General features: G+C 54.2%; 5 protein-coding genes across 5 annotated transcripts; 2 read left to right on the forward strand and 3 right to left on the reverse strand.

The window, feature by feature from the left end:
- Nucleotides 1–737: 737 nt before the first annotated feature.
- On the reverse strand, nucleotides 738–3123 carry N656DRAFT_763846 (dihydroxy-acid and 6-phosphogluconate dehydratase). The gene is made up of 3 exons (XM_064813304.1): nucleotides 2536–3123; nucleotides 2269–2480; nucleotides 738–2194 (listed from the first exon to the last, which is right to left on the reverse strand). The coding sequence occupies exons 1-3, from the start codon at nucleotides 2954–2956 to the stop codon at nucleotides 914–916; spliced, it is 1914 nt and encodes a 637-aa protein (XP_064664763.1). The 5' UTR covers nucleotides 2957–3123; the 3' UTR covers nucleotides 738–913.
- A 388-nt stretch (nucleotides 3124–3511) lies between these two features.
- On the reverse strand, nucleotides 3512–5111 carry N656DRAFT_849627 (MFS general substrate transporter; the record flags this gene model as incomplete). The annotated part of the gene is made up of 2 exons (XM_064819358.1): nucleotides 4583–5111; nucleotides 3512–4443 (listed from the first exon to the last, which is right to left on the reverse strand). Exons 1-2 carry the CDS (start codon nucleotides 4926–4928, stop codon nucleotides 3512–3514), a joined length of 1278 nt encoding a protein of 425 aa, XP_064664764.1. The 5' UTR covers nucleotides 4929–5111.
- Nucleotides 5112–5935: 824 nt separating this feature from the next.
- N656DRAFT_785564 (S-adenosyl-L-methionine-dependent methyltransferase) lies at nucleotides 5936–7856 on the reverse strand. Its single transcript, XM_064816423.1, has 9 exons — nucleotides 7503–7856; nucleotides 7396–7446; nucleotides 7249–7336; nucleotides 7160–7182; nucleotides 7082–7100; nucleotides 6904–7023; nucleotides 6765–6825; nucleotides 6562–6699; nucleotides 5936–6458 (listed from the first exon to the last, which is right to left on the reverse strand). The coding sequence occupies exons 1-9, from the start codon at nucleotides 7617–7619 to the stop codon at nucleotides 5999–6001; spliced, it is 1077 nt and encodes a 358-aa protein (XP_064664765.1). The 5' UTR covers nucleotides 7620–7856; the 3' UTR covers nucleotides 5936–5998.
- A 354-nt stretch (nucleotides 7857–8210) lies between these two features.
- On the forward strand, nucleotides 8211–10674 carry N656DRAFT_522697 (cytochrome P450). Its single transcript, XM_064809948.1, has 7 exons — nucleotides 8211–8586; nucleotides 8675–8773; nucleotides 8834–8931; nucleotides 8979–9337; nucleotides 9415–10033; nucleotides 10104–10166; nucleotides 10227–10674. Exons 1-7 carry the CDS (start codon nucleotides 8382–8384, stop codon nucleotides 10284–10286), a joined length of 1503 nt encoding a protein of 500 aa, XP_064664766.1. The 5' UTR covers nucleotides 8211–8381; the 3' UTR covers nucleotides 10287–10674.
- Nucleotides 10565–13027, forward strand: N656DRAFT_521582 (cytochrome P450). The gene is made up of 4 exons (XM_064809947.1): nucleotides 10565–11193; nucleotides 11299–11736; nucleotides 11843–12222; nucleotides 12320–13027. The coding sequence occupies exons 1-4, from the start codon at nucleotides 10843–10845 to the stop codon at nucleotides 12789–12791; spliced, it is 1641 nt and encodes a 546-aa protein (XP_064664767.1). The 5' UTR covers nucleotides 10565–10842; the 3' UTR covers nucleotides 12792–13027.
- The last annotated feature ends 73 nt before the right edge of the window (nucleotides 13028–13100 follow it).

Raw genomic sequence — 13100 nt, forward strand, 5'->3', positions numbered from 1 at the left:
CGGCAGCCCAGCTACTGATAAATACCTATGTAGGAGTAGCGGACCGGCGGCAGCGATGCAGATTCCCGTCGGGTCGGAACACCGACACCGACACCGACACCGACACAGGGTGGAATGTATTGTACAGTATGTACACGCGGCAGGTTGCTGGCCGTTAACTGTCCGGGCCGAACGGGTTAGATCTAAGATATTTGCTTGTTTGCCCACAAGCCGTACGATGGATCGTGTACGTACGGTATCAAGTACTAATAGACTGGAAGTGTGAGTCGGCAGTTGTGTCGCTGGCCAGGGTCAACTCACGGCCAAGCTGAGCCTTGGGAATGAACACTGTCAATGCATCTGTCACCCAGAAAGACCCTTCCTTGAGAAATCTGGCTGGTGATATGCCGGGTATTAGACTGACGTCTCCTTAGCGATGCCTTTACTGGTACTCGCGGTAGTTCTGCGACAAAGAGGATGCCCCAAGTTCCAGTCTTCGAGATAAGGTTGTCACAGGGGTCGCTTTGGAACATCTTTAATCCAAGGCATCAAAGAACAAAAACAGGAAACAATAGGTATGGTATTTCTATGTAGCGATATATAAGGCAGCTGAGCGGTGCAGGGTATAAGTTCAAATTGCGTGTTAGAAAAGGTATATATTCTAGTAGTAGTGTACTTCTACCTAGCAGCTACCCTAAGTACGTATAGACTCAACTTGAGAATTGTTCGGATTCCTGCCCAGCCTGGTGTGAATAGGTAGGAAACCCATGGCCACTCACCTCTGCTACTTATCTTACATACCTAAGGAAGGTACTCATCGATCGGGGAAAGAAAGAGACGGCCGGCGATCCTGGGCTCTTGCTACTCCTAATGCCAACTCGGACAAGGACGCCTGTATTACAGATCCTACTCATCGAGGTGATCATTTCCTCTGCTACTCTCCCCCTGAAACACCCCCTTCAACTCGAGCAGACGACCTGCCGGGCCCAGCAGCCGTTAGAAACCGAAAATCAACCCCCTCCTCAGCCTGATTAACCTCCCGCATATACAACCCTCGATACCCCCTAACCCTCTCCCTCTCCATCCACGGCTCACCCCTCCTCCTTTCCATCTCCCTTTTCCTCTCCTCCACCCTCGCCCTCACCTCCTCCTCTCCCACCTCCACCCCCAACCACCTCCTTTCCACATCACACACAATCCAATCCCCATCCCTCACCACCCCAAGAACCGACTCCGGATCCGCCCCCTCAGGGCTCACATGCAGCACAATCGTGCCCCCGGCAGTCCCACTCATCCTTCCATCCGAAATCCGCAACATATCCACCACCCCCTTAACCGCAAGCTTTTTTGGGATGGGAATCAGCCCGGCCTCGGGCATCCCCGGATTGCCCACCGGCCCGATCCCTCTTAACACTAACACACTGTCCTTATCGACGTCTAAGCTGGGGTCGTCGATTCTTGCGGCAAGGTCAGCCGAGGAGTTGAAGACGACTGCCCGGCCGCGGTGGGAGAGCAGGCGGGTGTCTTTGGAGGCGCTCGCTTTGAGTATAGCGGACCCGCCGGGTGGGCCGGAGAGGTTGCCTTGTTGGAAGATTATCAGGGAGGAGGAGGGGTAGAGGGGGTGGGTTAGCGGGCGGATGCAGTTCACATTCGAATTCGAATTCAAATTGGCGGGGCTGTTGTTGGGAGGGAGAGGGAGAGAGACAGGGCGGAAGGGGATAGTCGCGAGTTCGTCTCCTAGTGTACGCCCCGTAACGGTCATGGCGTTGGGATGAAGCAGCGGTTTAAGATGATGCAAAAGGGCGGGCATGCCGCCTGAGTTATGGAAATCGGTCATGTAATTCTCCCCGCTGGGCTTGAGGTCAACTAAAAGAGGGGTGTGACGGCCAATGGTGTCGACAGTGGCCGGGGTGATGGTGCCGGCTAGCGATGGGTGGCGGTTGACGATGGCCATGAGGTGGATGATGGCGTTGGTGGAGCCACCGATGGCTTGCAGGACGGTGATGGCGTTGAGGAAGGATTCCCGCGTGAGCAGAGTTTGTGGTTTGAGGCCTTGTTTGGCGAGTTGGACTGCAAGAGCGCCGGTTGACTCGGCGATGCGCAAGCGGGCGGAGGATACGGCGGGCGCGGTGGCGCCCTGGATCGGCATCACGCCTAGGGCGGAGAGCAGACAGGCCATGGTGCTGGCTGTGCCCATTACGCCGCAGGTGCCGCCCTGCCAGGCATTATAGGTAAGTATGATGAGGTACGGTGCGTTAGGAATGGAGTAATGGATCAGGGGCTGCGTACAGTTGGGGCAAGCTCGTCGTTAAGAGTCGCTATGTCTTCCACGTCAAGCGTCCCGGCGCGGAATCGGGCCCAGTTACTCCTGCAATCGGTGCATGCACCGACTCGCACGCCTTGGAAACTACCGGGCATCATGGGTCCGGTTACCAGGTGGATCATGGGCTTGTTGGCAGAGATGCCGCCCATGAGCTGCGCCGGCGTCGTCTTGTCACAGCCTGAATACCTGGTTTTAGTGGCAGCCTCCAGTCCATGGTAGGTGATGTTTCCTACCTCCGATAAGAACCACCGAGTCAACCGGCTGAGCCTGGATCATCTCCTCCGTGTCCATGCTCATCAAGTTCCGAAGGTACATGCTCGTCGGCGCCGCAAACGACTCGTGCAGGCTGATGGTTGGGAAATCAATGGCCAGCCCTCCGTTCAGTTGCACGCCGCGTTTCACAGCGTCAATAAGCTGCGGAATATTGGCATGGCACGGGTTGAAGCCCGAGTAGGTGTTGACGATGCCAACAATGGGCCGCGAAAGCGCATCTTCGCTGTAGCCGAGTGCCTTGATGAACAACTTGCGCATGAAGAGGGAGAAGTGCGCATCGCCGTATGAGGGTAGTCGCTGTTGTAAACCGACGCCATTGGGGTCGATGGGTGTCGAGAGGTCATAGTCTGCGTGTACTTTGTTATGCCCGGTTGACGCCATGATGACTCCTGGTAGTAGGATGCTTGGAGTGGCTGGATAAACGCCGCTTGGTTCTGTTGATTGTCTTTCTTCCTCAGTGTCGTTTTCCTACATGGATGGGATTCTCCTCAATCCATAATCTCCTGTTTGCGGGGACTCGAGGCAACATAACCCGGCGGTACAGTTCCATTGCGCAATCAAGAGCGAATCGTCCAAGCAGTTCAAGGTGGCGGTGGGGTGCATGCATGGAGCTAGGTAGTCGATCACCCTGATCCTGCTTTGAAATAGGAGGACGGCCGGATATACGACTTGAATGTCGTGCTAGCGCTACTTGGGTAGCAGGGTTATAATCTATCCTACAGTAGACACATATATAGTCCCTAAACGATTTGTTGTATTGCAATCCCAAGATGCAATACTGTCTTGCGTAGGAAAAGGGGTATTACCATAACACTGTTTACAGGCTACCGCTGACTGTATACCAGACTACTACTGTATCTACACCATCATGCCCCTGCCACACATGCATTAAAACTATTTCTAAGGGTATCGTCTGCGATGCACAGTACTGTTGTATCACGATTTGTCCTCTGGACTCTCGGCGTACGGACTTCTTTTTCTCAAATTCGGCCCCAATCTCCAAAACACCAACGGAGCAGGGGCGAGCACGACGGCGATGCAACCGAGCAGCGTCAGAGTCCAATGGACACCAATCCCCATGTAGAGCGGCCTCGCCGCCGTCACCATCCCCCCAGCGATGATGTACCGCAGCATGGTGATGCTCGACAGGGCCGTAGCAGAATGGTCGCCATAGCTATCGATAATGTACTCGTAACTGCTGACGTATATGGCAATCAGGACGGCGCCAAACAGGAAGCACGCCCCGAGACTGCACCAGATGGAGATGTTATGGTAGTTGCCCCATCCCAGCCAGAAAAGCGACACGGGAAGCAGCGGGCCTGCCACAATGGACGGCCAGAGCCGGAACTCGGGGGTCACCTTGGCGCCCCTGACATGTTCCGTTTTGCGCCTGGCCCAGCTGTACAGCCCCGGAGCAAACAGGGTGAATGCCGTAGACCCGGCCGCGATGGCGCCAAAGCACGAGCCGGTCTGCGCAGTGGACAGGCCGTATGTCTCTTTGAAGATGTAATCGAAGCCGGAGAGGAAGGTGAACAACAGGACGTAGAGCAGTACTAAGTATATGCCGAGAACGGCGACGACGGGCTCGGTCACGAAGAACTTGACGGGCAGCGTGATTCCCGCTCTCAACCGGTCGATGAGCGTGGCCGACTCAGCGTGCTTCGAGACATAGCGCGGGTCGCCGGTGGCACGGCGTAGGCCGGCGGCTTTCCAGTCCAGCAAAAGCGGGAGATAAGTCTCCGGGAGGAACAGCAGCGCCAGGAGGAATGCAAAACCCGATATGATGAGCGTGATCCACTCTGTCCAACGCCACCCGAGTCGGGGGTTGTCAACAATCCAGCCCCCCGCGATAGGGGCAATGACTGGGGCTGAACGGCGTCAGTAACAGTTAAACCCCTGGAAAGAAGCAGGCGACAACAACACAGGACCAGACCAGAAAGTCTCAGAACTACCAGCACCCATCCCCTAAACCCATCCCGTTCTGGACAAGGTAAGGTATCTACTCACCAGCAACATTCGCCCACGCCACCACCGGAAACACAAACGCCCTCTTGACACTCCTAAACTGATCCCTCACGCTACTGCCATTCACACTCAACGTTGCACTGGCACACACCCCAACAAAAAACCTGCACACCACCCTCCCCGCAAACCCCTCCACCATCGCCACACCGAGCACACAAAGAAGATACCCAAACGTCGAAACCAGATACACCGGATTCCGCCCCGTTGTTTCGGATACAGGACCAGCAACCAGCGCGCCCGTGCCAATTCCAAACAGGTACATGGCCGTCGACAGGTTTTCGGTTGTTTTGCTAATGTTCAGTTCGCGGCTCACGACGCTGTTGGCCATGGAATCTGCGGCGCCGGCCCAGGCTTGGGTGAAGATGAGAAGGGAGAGGAGGGTTATGTTTTTGGTTCGGGAAAGGAGAGGCCAGTTGCGGGGGTCGAGGGGGTCCGAGGGGGAGGAGGGTGAGATGTAGATCTTGTCATCACTGTGTTGGGATTGGGAATGGGGGGTTTGTTGTGGCTCAGGCTGCGGTGGAGGGGGCAGAGATGATGGTTGCTCCGGCTTCTCGGACAATGGTCTGTCGTGGTCTTGAAGATCATGATGGCGTCTCGGGCGCAGTGCTGTGATGGATTGGGATGACTCGGAGGGTTGGTTGAGGAGTTGACGGCGTTGAAGAATTGACCACATTGTCGTTGTAGTCAATAGATGAATGGAGGCGTCAGGGAGAACTTAAGCAGACGGGAGAAAAGGGAGATGGATACAAGAACTCCTAGTCACCATTAAATGATCATCAATCTACTGCTAGTATGCATCCATTGAATGGGACGGTCAGGGACTCAGGGGTAAGCTAAGTTGGCAGGTCCCCTGATGAAGTTGGTCGCGTGACGTAATTCCCGTTTTGGTCTCCAGTCAACAGATAACCCTTTGTAACTAAGTGTGTAATACCGGCATCAGGCAAATCAATGACCTGCTCTCATTCGCAGAGCAGGAAGATACAGTAACCTAAGTATGTACCCTGCGGCATGCACCCCGCAGCCGATTCAATCCCCCTCTGCTTCCCTCTGCATGTATCCTCTGCAGTTCACCAACGTGCATGTACCGTGCTTGACTTGACTTTCCTTGTGTCGATTGTCAGTTGTCTCTGTTTTAAACCCGGCAACAGCCAGACCACCAACAAACATGAACGGGCTTATGAGATCTTGGCGGACGATAGCTGAGGGCCGTGAGCAATCAACTAACTCTTGCCTTCTTATACAGACCTAATAACAACAGACCTAGCCACCTGTCTTGTCAGCTTTGAACAATATTGAAACCCCTTGATGCCTCACGGGTAGGTATCACAAAACGCACCACTCCCTCTCCAGTCCGCAACCGCCGCGTTCAGTTGCTACCCCCAGCCACCACCACCACCACTACCCCCCTCCTTCAGGCTTCCTGCCATAAACAACCCAAAAGTTCCAATACCCATGCATCCGTCGATTCCTCAGGTCCTGCCTTACCAAGGCCATAAACACCCTCACCTCATCCGCACTCCACCCCAGCGCTCTTGTAAAAAGCGCCAGGCTCATGCTCTCGCACCCCCACGAAAAGTTCTCGTACGACCACTGGCCCAGCTCCTTGTGTTTTGGATGGCGCGGCCACGGGTTGGTTGGCCAGGGGACCTGTTTGGCGACTACGTCGACAAACCCGGCCTCGCGCATCATGTCGGGAACCTTGGAGATGGTGTCGAGCGGGAACCCGGCCGTGTTGGCTGCGCGGTGCATCAGGTCGTTCCATTGTTGCAAGGGTGAGTCAGGGGGGATGGAGTTGTCGTCGCAGCGGAGGACGAAGTCAATGTCGTGGATTTCGAGGTAGCCGTTTGGTTCGAGGTATCTGTCACGGGGGAGGGGGGGTTGAGTATGGGGGTGAGCAAGGATGTTGAAAGGGTCCGGGGTTGATAGCTTGAAGGGGGTTCAATGGGTGGGGTGAGACGTACTCGCAGCTTTGACGGAAGAATCCAGGCCAGTCGCGGAATGCGCCTATCATGAGCTGACTGTGGATGTAGTCGAACTTGTGGGTGAAGTTCCACGGCTTCTCGAGGTCGTCTACCTCGAAGAGCAGGTTCGGGGGGATGCTTTGGAGTGAGTGAGTGTGAGTATAAGTAGTGAGTCATACCGCTGTCTTTCTCAGAAGGCTTACCACACAGGCTGAACCGGAGCCAAATCGACACCTAGCACTTCGGTTTCAGGATGTTCATCCGCTGGAAGGTCGTATCAGTACCGGTTGGTTAAGTTGCTAGACACGGTTGATAAAAGGGATGAGCGAGTCAAGGAAGTACCAAATTCGATAGCCCATATCCCAGTGCCACAGCCAACATCAAGAGCTTTCTTTATGTCCTTGATAGGTGCCCATGTGTGTTGCTTGTCGAGGGTAAGCCAGACGAGATGGCATTGAAAGTCTGGTGGCAGTTAGGTGAGACGGTGCTTCACTCTGCGTGGTGATTTTTACGAACGTACCTAAGCGCTCTAGCTCTTGCTTGAGTTTCACATGGTTCAGTTTGAGCTGCTACACTAGCTTCGATCTCAGGGCCTTACCTCATCCATTGGCAGCACGTATTCTGAGTTTTGTGAGCGTCATTCAACAGGCAGCAAGTGAGATTTGAAAGGTCGCTGGGGGTGCATACTCGCTTCCATGTAACCCTGGTACTGCCGGCCATGCTCTCGTAGTTGCAAGATCAGCTCATCACGTAAAGAGGTTGTCGAAGAGTGAAGCTATATCCCCGAGGATGTTAGAGATATTGGCGAAAGTCCAAGGTACGCAATCTGCTCACGCTGCCGATAGCCGAGTCTCCGTCGTCGGTCACCTCTTCTTCCGCAGATTCCTTTGCCGGTACCGGTCAGCCATGCACTCAAAGTCCTTGACATTCTTTTGCCATACATCTGGCTCGAGTGCTGGCTCGTCTGCGCCGGTGGCTGCATCATGGGGGTCGGGTGGCGGCTCAGGGGTCGCTTGAGCGGGAATTGCGGGGGATCGAGGTTCGTCCCCGTCGGCCATGGCAAATGCCCAAAGGTCCCGGCTTCGAAATTCGGGCTTCGATCGCAGAGATAATGACTTGATAATGTCACTTGCTTGACGTTGAAACTTAAATCCCGGGTAGACACAGCCTAATAAGTACTGACTACTACTTGAAGGGAACAAGCTGGCGATTGCTGTGATAATTGATGAATCCAACTCGGCTCTAGACCGTCAAATTGAGGACGTTGGGTGCATTAGAAGGGCCTTGGCCGGTTGCAACAAAAGGGCGGGATGCGTCTCGTCACCATCTTACCATGCCAAAGTTGGCTGGAAGCAAGGGAAAGGGCGGAGACACGGGTCCAATCATGAAGGGTGGCGGGAGCATTGGGGGCAATAGTGTGGTGACACACAGGGTCGGTGGCAGCTCTCGCAGCATCTCGTTCGCTTCGGTTACACCGCAGATTATGTACAGGTATTCCGTCTTAGTCTTAGGTCGGTTATATGCGTGGATGACGAACCCAGGCTTGCAGCGTTGCCAGTGAGTGGGTGTTTTGGGGGAAGGTGCGTGGGAGGTTGGAGACCCTGATAAGTTAACCTCTGGGCATGCACCGGCCATTTGTTGAGTGAAGCGAGGAAATAGCGCTGCGGTGGGGCAATGCAACGTCCTTGCAACAATCTCCCACTGGAACTGATCCTTTTTCATGTGTTCCATTTTCCAGCATCAACCGACTGACACCGTGACGGGTCTTCTTGCTTATTACAGTGTACAGTGCAGGTTGAGGGCATCTCGGAGCACCGCCAATGGAGACGGTCATCAAGCAGCCTGCCATTGCTGCGATTGGAACGGCGCTTTTGGCTGTGTTTGTGCTACACACCATCGTCCAGTGGCGCCGTCTCTCACACGTTCCGGGTCCTTTCTGGGCCGCTTTCTCAAAATATTGGATGGTCAAAACAGCCCTTCGGGGTGACCAACCTTCTGCCCTCAAAGCGGCCAACGACAAATATGGTATTCTTCAGCCCTACTGTTTCCGTTAATCCGTTCCTTGTGTCACCTTGAATCGTTCATGCATAAACTGATCTGAGAATTCCGACAGGATCGCTTGTCCGGATTGGCCCGAATGAGCTAGCCACTGACGACCCCGATGTCTTGCGACGTATGATGGCGGTTCGATCCGCCTACACGAGAGGCCCCTGTCAGTGCCAGCCCAAGGAACACTGCAACGTCGGCTAGGTATTGCTAACCCAGAGCGCAGGGTACGAGGCGTGGCGGCTTGACCCAACGCGGGACAACTTGTTTTCGATGCGTGACGATGCGGCCCATATCCAGCTCCGGGGCAAAATGGCTCCTGGCGTAAGTCCGTTGAGACTTGGTGGTCATGGTCATACTGACTCCAATAGTACTCCGGCAAGGAGAATCTCTCGATGGAAACCACCATCGAGACCAGAATTGCCAAGCTGGTTGATCTGATCGAGACCAAGTACCTCTCTACTCATGGACAGTATCGCCCCATGGACTTCGCCCAGAAGACTCAATATTTCACTCTTGACGTGATCAGCGATCTTGCATTCGGCCACCCACTGGGCTATCTGGATCAAGACGACGATGTTTACGACTATATCAAAATCACTAAGGCGTCGATCCCTGCCATGATGATTCTGTCAAACATGCCCGTGCTCGCAAATATCATGCAGTCACGCTTCCTGCGTTCGCTATTACCAAAAGACACAGATAAGATTGGATTTGGTGCTTTTATCGGGTCAGTCCCGAATTCACTCCCCCGTTAGAACATTAGGACGCAGTGGTCTGATGCTGAGCCCCTTTTGTCATCAACAGCGTCACCAAGAAAGTCGTGGCAGCTCGCTTCGCGTCCGACAACCCTTCGGAACCGGACATGCTTGGCTCCTTCATCCGGCACGGTCTGAATCAGGTAGAGGCATCGGGTGAAGCGCTCCTCCAAGTCGTCGCGGGGAGCGACACGACAGCCTCCACAATTCGCATCGTCATGATCCACCTGCTGAGCAGCCCTCCAATCTACAAGAGACTCCAGTCAGAGATCGACGACGGCATTGCGTCGGGCAAAATCTCGTCCCCGATCAAGGATTCCGAAGCTCGTCAAATGCCCTATCTGCAGGCCGTCATTAAAGAGGGCCTGCGAATCTTACCACCCGCTGCCGGTGCCTTCTTCAAGGAGGTACCTCCAGAAGGCGACACGATCGACGGCAAGTTTATTCCCGGCGGTACGCAAATTGCAAGCTCCCCTTTGGCCATACATCACTCCAAGAGGACATTTGGCGATGATGCCGAGGTGTTTAGGCCCGAGAGGTGGCTTGAGGCTGAAGGGGACAAGCTTGCTAAGATGCAGAGCACGGTGGACCTGGTGTTTCACTCGGGCAAATTTCAGTGCCTGGGCAAAAATGTCGCCTTAATGGAGTTCAACAAGCTCTTCGTGGAGGTAAGTGATTGTTGACTCGATTGGGGTTATGCTTTGCGTGAGATCGGAGCTGATATGAAACTTGGAATAGTTGCTAAGACGGTTTGACTTCTCGGTGGTCCGGCCCACTGAGCCAGCGAAGATCACCAATGCTGTAAGTCGACTTTCAGCGGTTCTTGGGGCCAATAACCTTCTTGATGCTAACCATGTTTAGGGAGTCTGGATGATCGAGGATTTCTGGGTACGGGTTACTCGCAGACACAGTGACGACTAGGACCGCTACCGTCGACTACCTGTGACTGTCGCCATATATCCAAGCCTTTTCACTACTTGCTGCGGCGCCCCGTTGTCCGCCGCGGAATGCCGTCAAAGCTCCCAGAACATCGAACGAAAACTGAAGCCATACGTGACAAGGAAAATTGTCTGTATCTGTGGTGGGTGTATTGCTGACAGGACTAGGTACTATACATGTAATCTATCATGCTTCTGATTTGCTGTTAGGTATCATTGGACAAGGCGGGTGAATTACCAGATACCGGGAGGGCGCAAGTAGGAGTGATTTACACAGCCTGATGGCAGTAATCGCTGCGGGGTTCATGTAGCATCCCATGAATCCTTCTCCCTTGGCTTGCAGCCTGGAGGAATGCAGAACGAAGATCTTCTCGTTGGAGGCCACACTCACCTGCACACGATCTTTTACGACGTAGCCTCCCTTCACCGCCTGCAATCTCGCTGCCGATGACCCTTCCTCATAAAATAACAAACCCCCGTTCTCTGCCATCTGTCGGCCAGTCCCCCATTTCTACCAACCCGGCTCGCGTTCCTCCATCATGGCTTCATGGTACTTTACGCTCTTGGTGGCTGCAGTGGTCTATACCGTCTTCAAACTGAAAGGCGTCGGACGAAGACCAAAGGGTTTCCCTCCCGGGCCTCCCACGCTCCCAATCATTGGAAATCTGCACCAGATTCCAGCCAAGAAACAATATCTCCAGCTGCAGAAATGGGCTCAGACTTACGGACCGGTCTACTCCCTCATTCTGGGAACGCAGGTGATGATTGTGCTGTCCGCTGACATTGCTGTCAAGGACTTGCTTGATAAAAGAAGTGCAATCTACTCGTCCAGACCCGAGATGTATATTGGCAATCAGGTGGCGAGTAGTGGGTTGCGGATGGTGCTCATGGTTAGTCTTGTTCCCTTCTCCTTGCCACTCCCTCATACAACTAGATGCCGAGATGGAGCACCTCCTGACAGTCGCGTACTCGACTCTGACCACATGCACATACAGGAATACGGCGAGACATGGCGCCAAATCCGACGAATCTTCCACGGTCTGTTACACCTCAAAGCAGCCAAATCATACATGCCGTATCAAGACCTCGAGAGCACCTCGATGATGATTGCAGTGCTGGAAGAACCTGACCTGATCTTTGATCACATCCGGCGCTACACCAACTCCTTTTCCACGCAGATTGTGTACGGGTTTCGGACTCCTAGAATTGATGACCCGAGACTGCTGAAGCTGTACAAGAATACCGAGGACTGGAGCCATGTCACGGCCTCGGCAGGGGCGGCGCTGTTGGATGCGTTTCCTGTGCTGAGAGGGTTGCCCGAGGTTGCCAGGCCGTTATATAGACATGCGCGGAGAGTGGCGGACATGACGGTGGGTTTGAGTATGGAGATGTGGGGGGAGATTAAGGGGAGGGTGAAGGAGGGAACAGCCAAGGTATTGATATCCAGTCCCTGAACCACCTACTCAGCAACCCCCCTCCCCGCATACCTACCGGTAAAAGAGCGAGATTGGACGCTAACAATGCATTTCCAAATTCCAGCCTTGTTTCTGCGTCGGCGTGGTCAAGGCACAGCAAGACGAAGGACACAGCGACAAGATGTGCGCAATGATGGCAGGCACGGCGATGGAGGCGTCCTCGGACACATCCGCCTCCACGCTGGCCGGGTTCATCCAGGCGATGGTGCTCTATCCCGAGGCTCAGAAGGCGGCACAAGCCACGGCTGATGAGGTCTGGGGCGAGGAGTTTCCCTCCCTGGCGGATTTTGAAAATCCCAAAGCCCAGTATATTCGGGCCTGTGTCAAGGAAACTTTGCGGTGGATGCCAACTGCCATACTGGGTATACCCCATTCTCCGGTTAGAGATGATGAGTATATGGGGTACAAGATTCCCAAGGGCGCGGCCGTTGTTTACAATGTCTGGTCAGTCCTCCTCACCTACCTACTGTATCTCCCCGTTAATACCTTACCTACCCGTTTGGTCTGGTCAGATGCAGGTCTGGTATTGATGTCTGTCTAGGGCGATCCACATGGACCCCAACCGCCACGCCAACCCCCGTTCCTTTGACCCGTCACGGTACATGGACGACTTCACCAGCTCCAGCGAATCCGCGCAGAACCCGGATGTGTCCAAGAGAGATCACTTCACGTTTGGCGCGGGCCGGCGTGTGTGTTCGGGCATGCACGTGGTGGATCGATCGCTGTTTCTTGTCATTGCCCGGCTGGTGTGGGCGTTTGACTTTGGCAGGGCGGTTGATGAAAACGGAAGAGAGATTGTGCCGGACCAGGATGATCTGGTGGGTGGGCTGCTCGTGCAACCAAGGCCGTTTAAGATGAGGATTACTCCACGGAGTGAGGCTCGGGCTGCGAAGGTGCGTGAAGCGTGGGAGGGGTGTAAGAAGTTGTTGGACGAGGAGGAGCAGTGGAGGGGTGTTCCGATAGGTATGCCGTATACTACGTATGAGATGGATACGGGTGGTGAGGGGGTGTGAGATGAGGGTGGGTAGGTAGGCATGGTAGGTAAAGAAAGGGTAAGACGGCCTCTTACGGAGCTGTGTTTCAGGGATATATTTCATGAGGAGGCAAAGGGAATTGCGAATATACGAGTACCCCTGAGTCACTAATCGATTGGTGGACATATATCGGACAACATAAGAATGCAACGGTGCTTTATCATCAAAGCTAGGTACAAAAACATAATATGAATCCAGAATGAGAATAACATCCCCCTTGAAAGCTAACTCCCTGTGAGTGGGAGATCCCCAGCCTCCTCCCACCACCCCTTTTGCTCAGGCATGCAT

Source organism: Canariomyces notabilis, assembly GCF_033297395.1.
Source record: "Canariomyces notabilis strain CBS 508.74 unplaced genomic scaffold N656scaffold_48, whole genome shotgun sequence".
Taxonomy (NCBI): Eukaryota; Fungi; Ascomycota; class Sordariomycetes; order Sordariales; family Chaetomiaceae; genus Canariomyces; species Canariomyces notabilis.

Coding starts and splice junctions, on each gene's coding strand:
- N656DRAFT_521582 (XM_064809947.1), top strand. CDS start 10,843: ATGGCTTCATGGTACTTTACGCTCTTGGTGGCTGCAGTGGTCTATACC. Junction 11,194..11,298: donor GGTTGCGGATGGTGCTCATG/GTTAGTCTTGTT, acceptor ATGCACATACAG/GAATACGGCGAGACATGGCG. Junction 11,737..11,842: donor TGAAGGAGGGAACAGCCAAG/GTATTGATATCC, acceptor TCCAAATTCCAG/CCTTGTTTCTGCGTCGGCGT.
- N656DRAFT_522697 (XM_064809948.1), top strand. CDS start 8,382: ATGGAGACGGTCATCAAGCAGCCTGCCATTGCTGCGATTGGAACGGCG. Junction 8,774..8,833: donor CGCCTACACGAGAGGCCCCT/GTCAGTGCCAGC, acceptor CCCAGAGCGCAG/GGTACGAGGCGTGGCGGCTT. Junction 9,338..9,414: donor GGATTTGGTGCTTTTATCGG/GTCAGTCCCGAA, acceptor TGTCATCAACAG/CGTCACCAAGAAAGTCGTGG.
- N656DRAFT_763846 (XM_064813304.1), bottom strand. CDS start 2,956: ATGGCGTCAACCGGGCATAACAAAGTACACGCAGACTATGACCTCTCG. Junction 2,481..2,535: donor CTCGGTGGTTCTTATCGGAG/GTAGGAAACATC, acceptor CCAGGTATTCAG/GCTGTGACAAGACGACGCCG. Junction 2,195..2,268: donor ACGACGAGCTTGCCCCAACT/GTACGCAGCCCC, acceptor AATGCCTGGCAG/GGCGGCACCTGCGGCGTAAT.
- N656DRAFT_785564 (XM_064816423.1), bottom strand. CDS start 7,619: ATGGCCGACGGGGACGAACCTCGATCCCCCGCAATTCCCGCTCAAGCG. Junction 7,447..7,502: donor AGCCAGCACTCGAGCCAGAT/GTATGGCAAAAG, acceptor GTACCGGCAAAG/GAATCTGCGGAAGAAGAGGT. Junction 7,183..7,248: donor CCAGGGTTACATGGAAGCGA/GTATGCACCCCC, acceptor CACAAAACTCAG/AATACGTGCTGCCAATGGAT.